At 37.0% G+C, this 14,518-nt stretch overlaps 1 protein-coding gene and 1 long non-coding RNA gene across 5 annotated transcripts in view; both read right to left on the reverse strand.

The window, feature by feature from the left end:
- acot7 (acyl-CoA thioesterase 7) overlaps positions 1–14,518 on the reverse strand; it is a 69,009-nt gene that overhangs the window by 43,305 nt on the left and 11,186 nt on the right. For all 4 annotated transcript variants that reach the window (XM_038303547.1, XM_038303546.1, XM_038303545.1 and 1 more), the window contains exon 4: positions 406–497. In XM_038303547.1, coding sequence (XP_038159475.1) covers positions 406–497 — 92 coding nt within the window. The remainder of the gene's footprint in view (positions 1–405; positions 498–14,518) is intronic.
- On the reverse strand, positions 10,664–11,253 carry LOC119795507. Its single transcript, XR_005282333.1, has 2 exons — positions 10,912–11,253; positions 10,664–10,736 (listed from the first exon to the last, which is right to left on the reverse strand). It is a non-coding gene; the product is annotated as an uncharacterized LOC119795507 (long non-coding RNA).

Raw genomic sequence — 14,518 nt, forward strand, 5'->3', positions numbered from 1 at the left:
GAAAACAAACACAAATTTGATTTTAATATGGCCTTAAGAAGACATTAACCACATTATACAAAATAACTAATTTCTCAACCTCTGAATATTTAACTTACTGTAAACAGTGACCATTATAACACTGATGGGTTGAAAAATTATGGATAAAAACAAACACCTTTTTCATGTAAAGGTGAAAGTTTTAAACTACAAAATCTTTAATGAGGTCTGAAAAGAGATTTTTCTCTAAATGGTGCCTGTTCTGTAATACTGTGGGCTGTGCTTCTCTCTAAACCCCTTACTATTTAAGATAAACCCGCTACCTGCTAGAGTCACGATAATTACTTCTCCTTACTATATAACAAAACCCCAGTTTGTAAGTCTTAAACAATACCTGTAAGCTGATAGCCAGAGACTTTAACATACCTTAATAGGAGGCACCTCTGTGATCTTGTCAACATTCTGCAGAGAACAGGGGACATACCACAGTGCCGCCTTGTTGGCCAGCTTTTTTTCACCTGCAGTAACGAAAACAGACTCAATTCTAGTTCAGCTTTGTCAAAATGGCAGTTTCCAGCTAATTTGCCTGTCAAACTCTTTGGAAGCATTTTATCAGCTAAAGAAAATGCAGCAAAGTACCATCTTAATGCAAAGCATCAATCAACAGCTTAAAAATTTATGTTTTGCTGCAAATATAAACACAAGTGCAGACTCAACTGAAAGATTATTTATTTTGTCCATTCAGTACTGAAATTGAAATGTAGTCAGCATGGTTGGTTTTGCAACATTTAATCTTATATTTATAGAATAAATTAAATACTTTAACATCTCACTGTGAATTCTCTCATGAAATAAAACAAGCCCCCAAGCATGAATGCAGCAGTTCCAGTTCTGCATCCGTGCCTTAAGTTAGGCTAAGAAACTCACTGGGATCGCACATCATCGCAATCAGGCGTTGAGGTTGTCATAGCGATTTTTCCCTTTGTACCACACTTTGTCACTTAATTTACAAACTGAGAGAGGGGCTATTTTAAGGTGGTTGAATTGTGACATACATGAGCACAGGAGTTATATGAAAGTGTGGAGCTTTGATTCAGAATTAAAATGTACTTCTTCAAATGTACAAAAAAAAAAAAAAAACGCCGCTGCAAAACAAACTACTTTATCGCAGCAGATTTTAAAATATGATTAGTCTTATTCAGAATATTTAAAAACCTGTGTATAATTGAAATGAACACCTTAATAAAACATCAGAAGCCCAAATAATAATAAGGGAAATTAAGTAGCTGAGAAACAAAGCACTAGATCTTCCAGAGCAAATAAAATTTGAATAATTTTATTTTGCCTCCAAGTTTTACTCTTGAGACTGAGATCATTGCATGAGAATGTTACATTTAATTAAAGGCTCGTGATCTTAACAGGGATCTGACTAAAAAGCCAATAGATTAAAGATAAATTAATGTGTCGGAAAATGAGCTTTCTGGAGAATGAGATGGTCATGTATGGTCATAATTTTGGTGGTTTGTGCTAATTAGATAGCATATCGAATAACAACTGTGTATGCAATATGAAAATAGTAGAGGGCTGGATGCAATGTTTTGCAGGTTTTTATTAATGCAATCAGGCTAATGTATGAATATATATATATACATATAAAATCAGTAGATGTAGGTTTATATTGGCCTGTTAACAGTTCCAAAGTCTCAAAGAGAGAGTTTGTGATTTCACAGGAAACTATCTATAATATAGCCTTTTTGTTGATCCTTTAAGACTAAAACATTGTTTGATGAGCAGACTTAAACCTCAGTGGTACAGCACCGATGCATCTTTAGGCATGTAACCTATTTTGCTTATTTATTATTTATTTACCATGTTAAATGAGTCCAACCTAGAATAAAAAGATGGATTGACCAGGATACTCAAAAAGTGACTGGGATCCAGTCAGACAACAAATGCAATGCCAGGTAAGAAAAAAAAAAAAAAAAAGCATAAGAGTACTGCAGTTCAATGTTTTTGCCATAAACAAAAAACACTGTAATGCTGCTTTAAAGGAGAAGTCCGGTCAGCAAGGAATAATCAATGGATCATTATTTATACCTGAAACTAATACGTTCAAGGTGATTAAATTTATTTGGCGTTAATCATTAAAAACTGAGTTTGGGAACTGCCATTTCTGCCCAAATATAGTAACACCTCACTCCTGACATCATCCGGCAGTGACGTCACAGCGTGGTAACTCGAAAACCATTCTCCCCTCTTTACACGCAAAATCAATGGGAACTACTAGACCCATCTCCAATCAACAACAATTATTTAAGATTTCGAGAGGACTTGACCATTGAAATTCATGAAAGCTATTGTTACAGTGACAATGCATGGCAGTTTGATGTTGTAATACATTGGGTAAAATTGAAAAAAAAAAATGTTATTTCACCTTTACATGATCCACCACAGACAGGTTCATCGTTGGATTACCAACTTGAAGAGGGAGGATTTGCCATCGAACTTCCGGCTAGAGAAAAAACATGTAATATGTAGCCAACATTTTGAAGGAGAATATTTTTCAAGATGACTTGGATAAAAGCGCATTGTCACAAACTCCAGATACAGCATTGGGACTGGATCAACAGCCGATACCGCACCGTGACGTCACAAACTGATAGGTGGCAGTAGTGTTCTTTGACGAACATGGATGCAGTAAAGCACATTCAAATGAAATTACTCTTAATTAAAAACACGTATCACTAATTGAACAATATGTAATAATTTAATATAAAAAGTACTTTTAGAAGTTTGTATTCTGAATGTGACCAGACTTATCCTTTAAATGCTACGCTTTTAAAGAACTAAAGTTTTTACTCATACAGCTTTTGCATTTTAAAGTCAAATGCCAGAGAACATGCAAAGCTTCCCATCGATTCTTAATAAAGTTGCCACTATTGACTTTGAATGCTTGTGTTTCTCTATAAAGAAGAAACAGCAAAAAAGTATAACATTTAGCAAACTAACAATCACTTGAAAACTCCTTCAAAAGTCTCCTGTAAAAGTTTGTTCTGTATTTTTGTTTGAGTATATTTAAAAATAAATAAAATTACACCCCATGATGTATAAAAGCATTTAGTTTTACTATACAGTTTTCATGTTGGTTTGTATACCTTTGTCCTATTGAATACATTATTGTTATTACACAGTGAGAAGTCGATACCACCTTTATACAGTATATAAATTGTAATAAATAATCTACATGGTATAATAAAACAATCATGGCACAAGAGCAAAGTTCTGACACAATCTCACACTTTACACTTTGAAACAAACTTTAAACATCAGCCTAATTAACCCTCTATGCCAGAGTAGGAGCTTCAATAGGATTCTCACAAACAAATCGAGGATGACTTCCCCTATCATATGTTTGGTTGTTTAGAACAAAGCTGATGACTTAATTATAAAGTATCTATAAAACCTTTAAAAGGTTTGTTTTAATATAAAGTGGTTCAGCACTCGACATTTCAGGCTCACAGATCCTAGCAAAGTATCTCTAAGAAAAAGAGAAACTAACCTAAAAGAATCAGGAGATGTTTATAATATAATTTGTGTTTATTTGTATAGTATACCCATGATTAGCTTTAGGCTTAGAAAAAACAGGCTCTTGGGAATAGAGTAGCGTACAGGCCTGTGCTTGTAATGTAAAATGAAGATAAAGCTTAGTGGGCATCTGGATCTCGTTGCCATGCCCACCATGATCTCTCCCACTCCTTATCCCATTGGCTCCAACCCCAGCCAACAACCAGGACGTTGTCCACATGAAGGAGAGAGGCATATTTACATATCCTCAACTTGACCAGGACTGAGCAGCATCGGTCTATTATTAGCTCCAGCAGGAAGTTTGAAGTGAATTGTGTCTGGAATCGACGAAGGGAGAAGCACCGGAATGAAGCATTCCCAAAACGACGATTGATGAACTTTTGCAACCAGAAAGGAGTCAGGAAACTGGCTTCAAATGTTCAGTCCCTCAGCAGAACAAAAAGACAATGATGATGTGGTACTGTAGCATACCATTGATTTGATGCAATAAAACTGTACAGATTCCTCCTTGGTATGCCTGAAGATTATTTACAGCATTATGACATAAATATCTTTTATTCTATAGGCATAAGAAAACAGAACCTCTAAAAAACAACCATATAACAAACTAATTATCGGAGTGATTAGGTTGTTTTTAAGAAAAGGGATCCTGGATGATCACAAGAAAATAAAATTAGTTCACTCATAAGAGATGGCAGAACAGACAGCTGGTATACTTACTTAGGATTACTAAATAATTTATAGATCTGATTTTGGCTGCTTCTCCCTGCTAGAACAGACGACACAAATCAGCTTGCTGAAATTTCCACTGACAGTGTCTTGGGTTTTCAAGTTAATCAGGTCTTAAAAGAAGGAATCAGGTCAGTTTAGATCCATGAACAGAAAAGGTGCAGGAGAAAAAACACTATTTAACTTCTTAAGAGACAATTTAGAATATTGTAGTAGGGTTTGTTTTTTGAGGGGGGGTGGGGGGGTGTATTGAACAGCCAATACCTTATCTGCTGTAGATACTTTTTTGAGAGCCTTGTCAATACAGCATTTTGTCAGCAGTTGTGTTTTATGATGCTTATAAAATCAAAAGTGTTAATTTCCATAACTTCATATGGCCGGTCACAAAAGGTCATCAATAGTCTTTCTGGGAATACTTCATTCCGGTGCTTCTGCCTTTGTCGACTCCAGACACAATTCACTTCAAACTTCCTCCTGGAGCTAATAATAGACTGATGCTGCTCAGCCCTGGTCAAGTCGAGGATATGTAAATATGCCTCTCTCAGACAGCTTCCTGGTTGTTGGCTGGGGTTGGAGCCAATGGTAAGAAGTGGGAGAGAAGCATGGTGGGCATGGCAACAAGGCCCAGATAACCACTCAGCTTTATCATCAGTTTACAACACATTTACAGTCCTAATTCTTCACTAAAGTTTAAACAACTATACTATCACACGATTTTGAATGCGATCAATTATGGGTAATGAATATTTATATATATATATATATATATATATATATATATATATATAAAATATTCATTACCTATGTGTGTGTGTCTGTGCGTGTGTGCGTGTTTGTTTTTATCTAAAAACTACACATTATGTTTTTGTTTATATCTAAAATCCAAATGCAACGATTTTAATAGAGAAATTAAGTGTCTTTACAATTAGGCAAAAACGTTTAAGTTAAGATAAAATGAAGAAATTAGGCCAATAACACTGGTATCTGTCATAAACGGGACAAACAGACCCAGTATTCAAGGCGAGACAAACAGTGGGATAATTCTAAGAATTATTTTATTTATTATTTAAAATCAGAAGCAGAGCGGGCTGAGGATGCGTGGCTACCTTAACAAGGTAGGATCAAAACGGTGAGCTGCCAACAAGATGCGCCCAGTGTCCCAGATGCTGCAGCCCCGAACAACCTGCAGGAATCCGAATCCAGGTCAGGGAAACAGATCAGACCAGGAAGGCCAAGGAGGAGTCCAAGGAATCCGACCCTGGACAGGGATACCAATCAGAGCAGGAAAGCTCAGAGGTCCAAGGAGTCCGTAGCCCAGTCCGTAGCCCAGTCAGGGATTTCGATACAAACAAGAACAGGCTGGTTCAGGGTTTCAGGAGTCCGACAGAGAGTTCAGGCAGAACATTGAGGTGGGAACAGGCAAGCTCAGTGGTTGAGAGGCAGACAAGAACAAAATATCAAGAATACTATATTACACTAAAAACTTGCTCTCTTCACTCAGCCAAGACAGGACTAGGGCATGTTCAGCGGACAAGCGGCAGATCAGGATCAGGAAATCAGGAACACTACAAAACACTAAAACCCTCTCATACCACTGGCACCCGAGAACAAGAACATGAACCATGGCCTCAACAATGAACTGAACATCAATGATCTGGCCCCAATAGCTGGGACTGAGCCGTATATATAGAATAGGAGCAGGTGGATTAGATGAGTGATAATTGAAAACCAGACAGAGTTAGACAGGTGAATGAGATGAGCAATTAAGTCAGCTACCAGAGCCATGATCATGACAGGTATCTCCTATTCTGTATTTTGTAGTTTTTTGCTGAATATTCAAAAAAGCTTTATAAGGACAGGAATATAAAACTAAATATTCAATATGTAAAAGAGGAAAAACATTAGATTTAAAGAAAAAAATCTGAAAATCTGAGCTCGTACTGTACTATATGCATTGAGGTAGCAGGTTACTGTGTGGAATAGGGTGAGTAAAGTAGTCCCAAAGACTGACCAAAGTAGGAGCTAAGATTTTAATCATAAACTAGATCAGGGAGATGGTCTTCAAAGCAAGTCTTCTCAGAGAAAAATCAAAAGCAAGAATGAAAATCAAATTAAGATGAAGCTTAGCTCCAAAAGCAGCTCAGACTAACCCAAACAGAAAATATAACCCCAAAGACTACACAGACAGGCTATTTAGAGAGCCGGTGCTTAAGTGAGGAAGAATCCCCCTGGTATGGATTATCCCAGAGTCAATCCTCTTTAATCCAAGTTTAAAGCATCAATCATAACAACATGCTTTTTCTGAAAATACCTAAAAACACATTTTCTCTTTTCAAACACTTTGATCAGACCTGCTGACCTGAACATCTTTGATCTCCGGTCCACTTTTTCCTCTGGTTCTATCACCCTAAAGGGATTTGCTGTGATTTTGTTTTCCCATTTGTGTCATACTCTTGCTCTCAGTTCTTCCCCCTCCATCCTGGATAATATGTTCCAAGATTGGAGACAGCCCAGAGAGGATCGTTCCTGGCGCTGTGTCCTAGTGATCAAAACCACAGATTTTTCCACTGCACTGTGCCAAGACTCTATTTAACTTTTTACTTTACTATAGTTCCCCTGTGAGATGTTATAACCTGATAGGAAGAGATTAATCATGTGGGCAGGAAAAGTTTGATGGCATAGCTTTCTTTGTGAATTTCCGATGCTTAATTTAAACAGAGCTGCATACTTTATACTTTAGGTTCTCTGAGTGCTTTTAGATCTTCAAGGAGAGAAAAAAAACAAGTTTTCAACACTTAATGTCTCAAACTTAATTTACACCGTCTGTGGGACCAAAGACAGCTCCATAGCTGATGGACTCCAGACCAGCAAGCTAATACTAACAGTAACCTTTACTCCATCACACATCCTGTTGCAAATCTCAGATGTACCCTCAGATTTGTTTCTATGTTTGAAGAATTTTCCCATCTTTCTGTTGCTCATAACTTACTTCCGATATGAATGCGAGTTCATATAAATGATTAGCCTTTGAGCAGAGCACTTTCTGTAGGTAGGAAAGCTTAAGCGTTCCTTCCAAAGCTATCCAAACATGTTCTTCGTCCCTCAAAGCTCAGATCCCACCTCCCCCCACAGGCTCCCTGAGTGACAGAGAGAAACAATTACCGTAAATCCTCTAATATTGGCCTGTATTCCATTAGCATCTAGCATAGTTAGTTGTTGAGAACTGGGCTGTTTTCGGTCGGTCTGATTTTGTCCCACTTTAGTCCACTTATGCTAATATAAACACTTGCCAGTATACTTTGATCTAAATCAAATAAATATGAGAAAGAGATGAGAAAAAAAATTCTCACAAGAAAGTTGGTTTCCATTCATAAGCTTTACTATCTTTTCATCAACACCAGGAGGCCTTGTCTCTCCTCAGAATCTCCTGGCCAAAGTTTTGTCCAAGTCTAGCCCTGATTCATACCCATGACATTTAATGTTGACCAATGTTTGCTAAGCTGTATACAAAGTTAAGAGGAGAAGTGGAAAACATAAAAAGCATCACTAATGTCTATTAAAGTGCATTTAATGATATATGAAAAACTTAGAAAAATATTAGACATGTAACAGACAGGTATTATTGGGGGTTGATTAGCCGGGTCTCTAATAATGGCCGGTTTTGCTGTCAGCGGGGGTAAATAATGGCCGGACGCTAATACAGGCCGGGGCTATAATTGGAACCAACGATGTTCCTGTGCAGTCCTCAGCAACCTCTGATAGTAACATGCAAGTACCACAGGGGGGCAGTGTTTGCTAACGAATCCAATCCATTAGCTTGGGAATTCCCATCCTTAGCGCAGACAGTGCTGCAGACAGGAGGCCGGATTGTTTGGTTTTTATGACCGGCTGTGAAGGCAGAACAGTTTCCATTAATTTATTTTAAAACTTTGTTTGGCCAAGAATCCATTCTGTGTCTTTTTTTTTTTTGTATTGCAGTGCAGAAAAATAGCAGCTGCTGGAAGATGTCTGAATAATGTTCTGTAAACTGTTATGGTAACTGTACTTTTTCAATAAATTAACCTAGTATTTTATCGGTTCAAAGAGACACATTCTGTTTTTATTCATTCCACTGGTCGTCTGTTTTGATCAAATAGAAATAAAGGCCTGCCTATAATTCTGGCCTCCTTCCAATAATGGCCTGGACCAAGATGCACCTGAGTGAAATAAAGGCCCCGGCCTATATTAGAGGATTTACGGTATGTGGAAAACTTTGAGCTACTCATTAAATCAAAAATACATTCACAGATTTACATATAAAATAATACATAAAACAAAACAAAACATACATTCTTGTAGACATCTACATGTCTGAAATTTGTCTAAGGAAAATCTGCTTCACTCCTTACTTTTAGCTGTGATAGATATGTTCAGAGATATCTGTTTCTGTCTCCTTGAACCTCAGTCGGCTTCGGCAGATGGCCGCTCACACTGAGCCTGTTTGTGCTGAAGGTTTCTTCCTGTTAAAAGGGAGTTTTCCTCTCCACTATCGCTTGGTGTGAGGGATTGCCATCGAGTCAATGAGTTGATGCAATCAGCTGGTTTTCCTTACATTGAAAACTTTGAATCAGTCTGACTGTATGATCTGGTTGAATTGTAAAGTACCTTGAGATGACGTGTTGTGAATTGGTGCTATATAAATAAATTGAATTGAATTGAAGAAATGTAAGCTGTGATATGTTTGAGAGGCTTCCAACATATTCACCATTTCTCAAGTCATTTTACAGCATCTCAGTGAGCTCAAGATCTAGACCTTTTCCATGTTTTCGATTCCCAACCAGTTTTTGTTCATTTGTTTTGGATTATTGTAACGTTGCAGGTTTTTATTTTCATTCTATTTTCCTAAACACCACCTTTTATATACGTTACATTTCATAGTGCAAGCTGTGATGGTGAGTTGGCCAGGTGCTGCTGTAGCAAAGCCTCCCCACACCATGATACAGGAGGTTATTTTCCTAGTTTTTCCTGTTTTGTGCCCAAAATATTTCCTATTTAGACTGATTTGTCCAAAAATATTCCAGAAGTACTGGTATTTGTTTATGTTCTCCAAGGCAAAACCTAAATCTGACTTTTAAATTTTTCTTAGAGAGCAAAGGTTTACTTATTTGGCTCTTCCTATGAAAGCCAAATTGGAGCAGCCTTTCTCTTTGTCAAGCAGTGAACTTTTAATATTAACCTTAGGGAGCCTGTAAAAAAAATTATATCTAGATCTGAGCTTGTTGATAGTTTTTCTGAATGTAAACTTGAAGACTATAGAGTAGAATGGCAGATTTCAAATCTCATTGAGAGCTTTTATAATTCCTTAATAAATAATCTTCTTTCTACCACCATGGGGTTCAATCTCACCTCAAAAAAAAAAAAACTAAACTTCTGAGGTTTAAACATGGCATCATTTATTACAATGCTGAGTTATGATGTTTGAATCATTTGCCTCTGATGTGATAAAGCTGTGTGTCATTTTAGATGGAAAAATAAATAAACAAATAAGTGCGTTATAATTGAATCCTCACCAGAACTCAAATATATCATGATTCACTTATACTTTATTTTATTTTTAATTTTCTTTACAAGGTTGTATATCGATCATTCTGAAAGGTCTGTTGATAAACTGTCACTAACATTTGGACCAAACCCCGTTACTGTATCTTACTTTTTGTCAATTTTATTTTAAATGGATTCATGAAAGCATGTAGCAGAACATATTAGCTGTAGTTGAGCATACTTGGTTGTGTGACAAGGACAAAAGCTGTCACACTTTAGAATATTAAGCCTCAGCCCACAATTCACTGTTTTCAGCTGTGTCTCTAAGAGTGTGTGTCTGCGTGTGTCTTTAGGGGGCAAGGTCTAGTTATTCTATTTTTATGTAAATGTAGATTGAAAGTGAATGCAATAGAGCAGAAGGATGCATTTACGTGTATATATATATATATATATATATATATATATATATATATATATATATATATATATATATATATATATATATATTTATTATATATATATATATATATATATATATATATATATATATATATATATATATATATATATATATATATATATATATAAATATATATATATATATATGTTTGATCTGTTTTTTTAGCGCTTTGCAGAGCAGATCTTTGGGTGTCTATGGGGGCTTTACCCACCTTTTCCTTAAAACGTGTGTGTGTGTTGTACCCAACGGAGGTATCTGTGTGTCCTAAGACAGTTTTGTACATGGGTGGGTACAACAGAATCTCTAAGCACTGTGGCACGAGTCAGTGCGCATGTGCGATTCCCCCAGCGGGGACAATCATCACGGCCTGTGCTCACAGTAGGCAGTCTTACCCTGGGGGTCTGTGACCGAGGCCCGCCTGACGAGATACTGCCTGACTGACTATGGAACCTGTATGCTTTGCCTCACACACAAACACAAATAGGAAACAAACATAAATGAATTAAGAAAAGACGTATTAGCAAAGAGCACCATCAAGTGCTAAACCTGAAAAACCCTAAAAAAAAGCTGTACAAAAGGACGGTCTGTTATTTACAAACTACAGCATGAGAATTTACATATTCAAGTGTGGCCCTTACTGTGTAAAATGGCGGCAGTCCTGCCTCATTGACTCAAAGGGAGAAAGTCTGATCAGAGTGCAGCTGTGTGGGTGTGAGGACGTGTGGAAGTGTGACTTTTTTCTGTGTTGAACGTGTCAGCAAATCAGGTTCCTCATGTGCCCCCCCGTTCCTCCCAGCACATTCTGCTCAGCCGCATGCATAAGTACCGCGATGGGGAACATGCGCGCGTTCCATCAGGCGTGTGTGTGCAGGTACATTCACTTGTGCATCCGTATCTGACTGGGCCGCAGTGTGCGAGGCCTGACGCTAAGCCGACATGACAGAAGCAAATAATGTCTGCTCCCGTTATCTTCTTCTTCTTCCCACTCCGCCCTGCAGGAACCTTTTAAAGCTCGGATGAGAAATACATGCTTGCATATTTAGAGCAAACAACGCAAAGTGATGAATTTAAGTGTAGAATGTAATATAAACCCAGCTTTCACATGTCGGAAAGATATCCAGACACAGCAAAAGATGCATTTAAACAAATTTAAATGGGTTCAGACTCGCTGCATACACACATACTCAAGCATATGTCCGGCCATATATACAGTATACTTTCAAATACAACCCACTTTCACTTCCTTCTGTAGATATGAACCTAAATCAACACAAAGCTGCAGCACTCTTAGTGTTCTCTATACTTCCAACCTCATGTCATAAATAGTGAAAATTACGACAGTAGGTAATTTAATTTGCTTTAATAAGACATATTGTAATTACAGATTCTGGGATTTGGTCACTACAGCCTAAATAGTGTATCACTGAGGTTCCCGACTCACTATTTCCTGTGTTTGTAGGCTGAGAATAAACCAATTTACATAACACTGCCTAAGGATGTACATCTTAGATTAATGCACTTTTTGTTTAGACAAGCACTTTAATGCACGTTTCCCACTATAAGGAGAACAGGAAATGTTGAAAATAATAAAAATTTTCAAGAAATACAAATATATGGCTTATTATTTCATATTTAGCTAATCATCTGTGATATTGATGTCTAAAAAATAATTAACATTTTAATTTCCTAATCTTTTTTGCAAAAGAATATGTTTGAAAACATTATCGAAAGATTCATTCAGCTGCAGCTCCATTTCTGCCAGCCAACCGTACCAGCCTTTACCCCTCTCACACTATTACATATCTGGCCCTTTAATGACAGCTGTAGTGCTAACAGCTTTAGGTGCAGAATCCTCCCGCAGCGTACACAATTTGATAACCAGCTTAGCCATATTTATACCCATTGGTTTTAATATGTTAAAAAGTTCTGCGACTTGAGCAATGCAATTCTTAAAATGGCATGAGAAATGGCCCCCAGGACATGTTCATTACATTGTCCAAAGTCACCCTACATTATGCAGATGCTTTGTCTGCACTGATAATGATTCACTTGCCAAGGCTTATGAAGCCATGGAGAACATGCCAAGGCAGAGTGATTGAGCAATTTTCTTATTAATTCAGCTAAAAATTATTTGGTAAGTTCCGGGAATACGTTTTGTTAGGTCAAATAATATTTAATCTCAAAATGAGTCCAGATCATTAACCTTTACGAAACCCATCCTTTTGACAGATTTAGTTCTAAAACACTTTTTAATCTTATTAACATTTTGTTTTGTTTTTTTGTTATTTTAGTGAAAACATTTTTTCACTTTGCCCAGTCCGAGGCTGTTTCTCAATATGTGTACTTGTGCGTTTTCATGTGCTCGTATGCTCTTGAAACGCCACCAGCCTCAGACCTAGCACTGTTTCAATTCTAGATTGATAGCTGTCCTAGCATGCACCACAGCTTCCAGTGGAGCACTCAGAGAGCTAAGAGTATTAAGTTAAAGTTCACCTTTCCTTTGTCGTTGTTCTACAAAAGCTTATTTAAGCTCATTTAAGGCAAGAACATTAACGTTTTAAGCTTCACTATATGGCCCATTTACTGATTTAGTATGTAATTTAAAAAAACGTTCTGATGTTGAGAGGACCGTGGCAACCAGCGGACCTCTGAGGGTAACCACAGCAGGGGCTAACATGAGCCCATCTGCAGCAGCCCGATCTCGGCATAGTGGGAAGGACCGCTGGATCTGATGGCGATTGTTTTTGTTTTATTTAGCAAAATGTTCATTTAATTTATGTTTATCTGACTGTATTAATCATTATTTCCCCACTAAATGAAAAAAGTCATAATTTATTATTATCTAGAGACTAATAATAAGAGCTGAAATGCAGCTCGAGACTAGCTTTGAATGTGGTGATGTCATGAGTACACATCTGTTCCAATGGACCCATATTTATGCTGCGTGCTCCCGTTCTCCATTATAGTCCATACTGTCCTGTTTTCTTGTCAAGAACATTCTTGGCGAGAAAACGAGTTCCCACTTGCGTTCTTGTAAATTGACAAAAGGGTCAGAGTTTCCTCTTGAATCCAACAGAGAATCTGTGGAGGAATTTTAAGATCAAGGTGGATGACAATATTGTTTTCAACCCAAAAGACTCAGAGGTCTCTGCAAGGAATAAATGATCAAAGATACCAGTGGTGGCATACAAAAGCCTGCTCAGCACTTATAAGAAACATTTGAGTTCTGTCATGAATGAACAAGTGGTTTTTTATACTGATTATTGTGAAGAATTGTTATTTTTTACAAAATTATTCAAATTAACTGCAAATAAAAATCTATTAATAATATTTAAATACTAATAATCATTTGACCTTATCATATGTAATATATTTTATAAGATACCTTTGGGTATTTTATATTTTATAAGATACCTTTGGGTATTTTATATTTTATAAGATACCCATTAAAATAAAATTATTATAATGGTTCACCATGCACATTTTAACAGTTACCGTGTCAACTGTTGTAACACAGCCACACGGGGGAGTGGTGGCTTAGTGCATAGTAGGGCTTAGGGCATAGAGCTTCAAATTCTGAGGTTGTGAGTTCAAAACCCACTACCACAGACTGCCACCCTGGCTCTCTGAGCAAGACTTTTAACACCTGATTGCTCCCTTGGTGTCCCACAAATGCAGCCCACTGCTGCCCAAGGGGATGGGTTAAAAGCAGAGGTAAATTTCTCCAATGTGTGATCAATGAAGTTAAATTATTATCTTAATATAGCCCATTGATCCTTAGTGGATTATAAAACATATAATTAGATGTTGACAGAATGGTAAATATAACAATACCCCATCCTGGTGTAGTTGGATAGCTAAATGTACACTCTTCATCCAGGTACAAGTACACAATTCAAAAGACATAAAAATACAATAACATAAGGCAGGATTTTGTGTTTCAAAAAGTTATTTTCATTTTTCCCTTGAATTTTGAGATGGCAGTTCTTAAGCTTGGCTGTTTAAAATAACTAATAAACATGTTTTGTGTCATAAAGAAAAATAACTACTTTACATATTAGCATTTTTACCTAAACACTGGCAAAATGAAGCCTCTAGACTGATGCAGCATAACAGGAGTGAGTCATAATGATACTGGAGTGATTGCACATGGTCTGCAAATTCTGAGGTAATAAGTTTCTGAAGCATAGACAGACGCGTCAGAATGATGGATGCTGAGCTAAGACAGTCATCTCAGTCTTAATG

The sequence above is a fragment of the Cyprinodon tularosa genome, unplaced genomic scaffold (genome assembly GCF_016077235.1).
Source record: "Cyprinodon tularosa strain WSP-4 unplaced genomic scaffold, ASM1607723v1 ctg513, whole genome shotgun sequence".
Taxonomy (NCBI): Eukaryota; Metazoa; Chordata; class Actinopteri; order Cyprinodontiformes; family Cyprinodontidae; genus Cyprinodon; species Cyprinodon tularosa.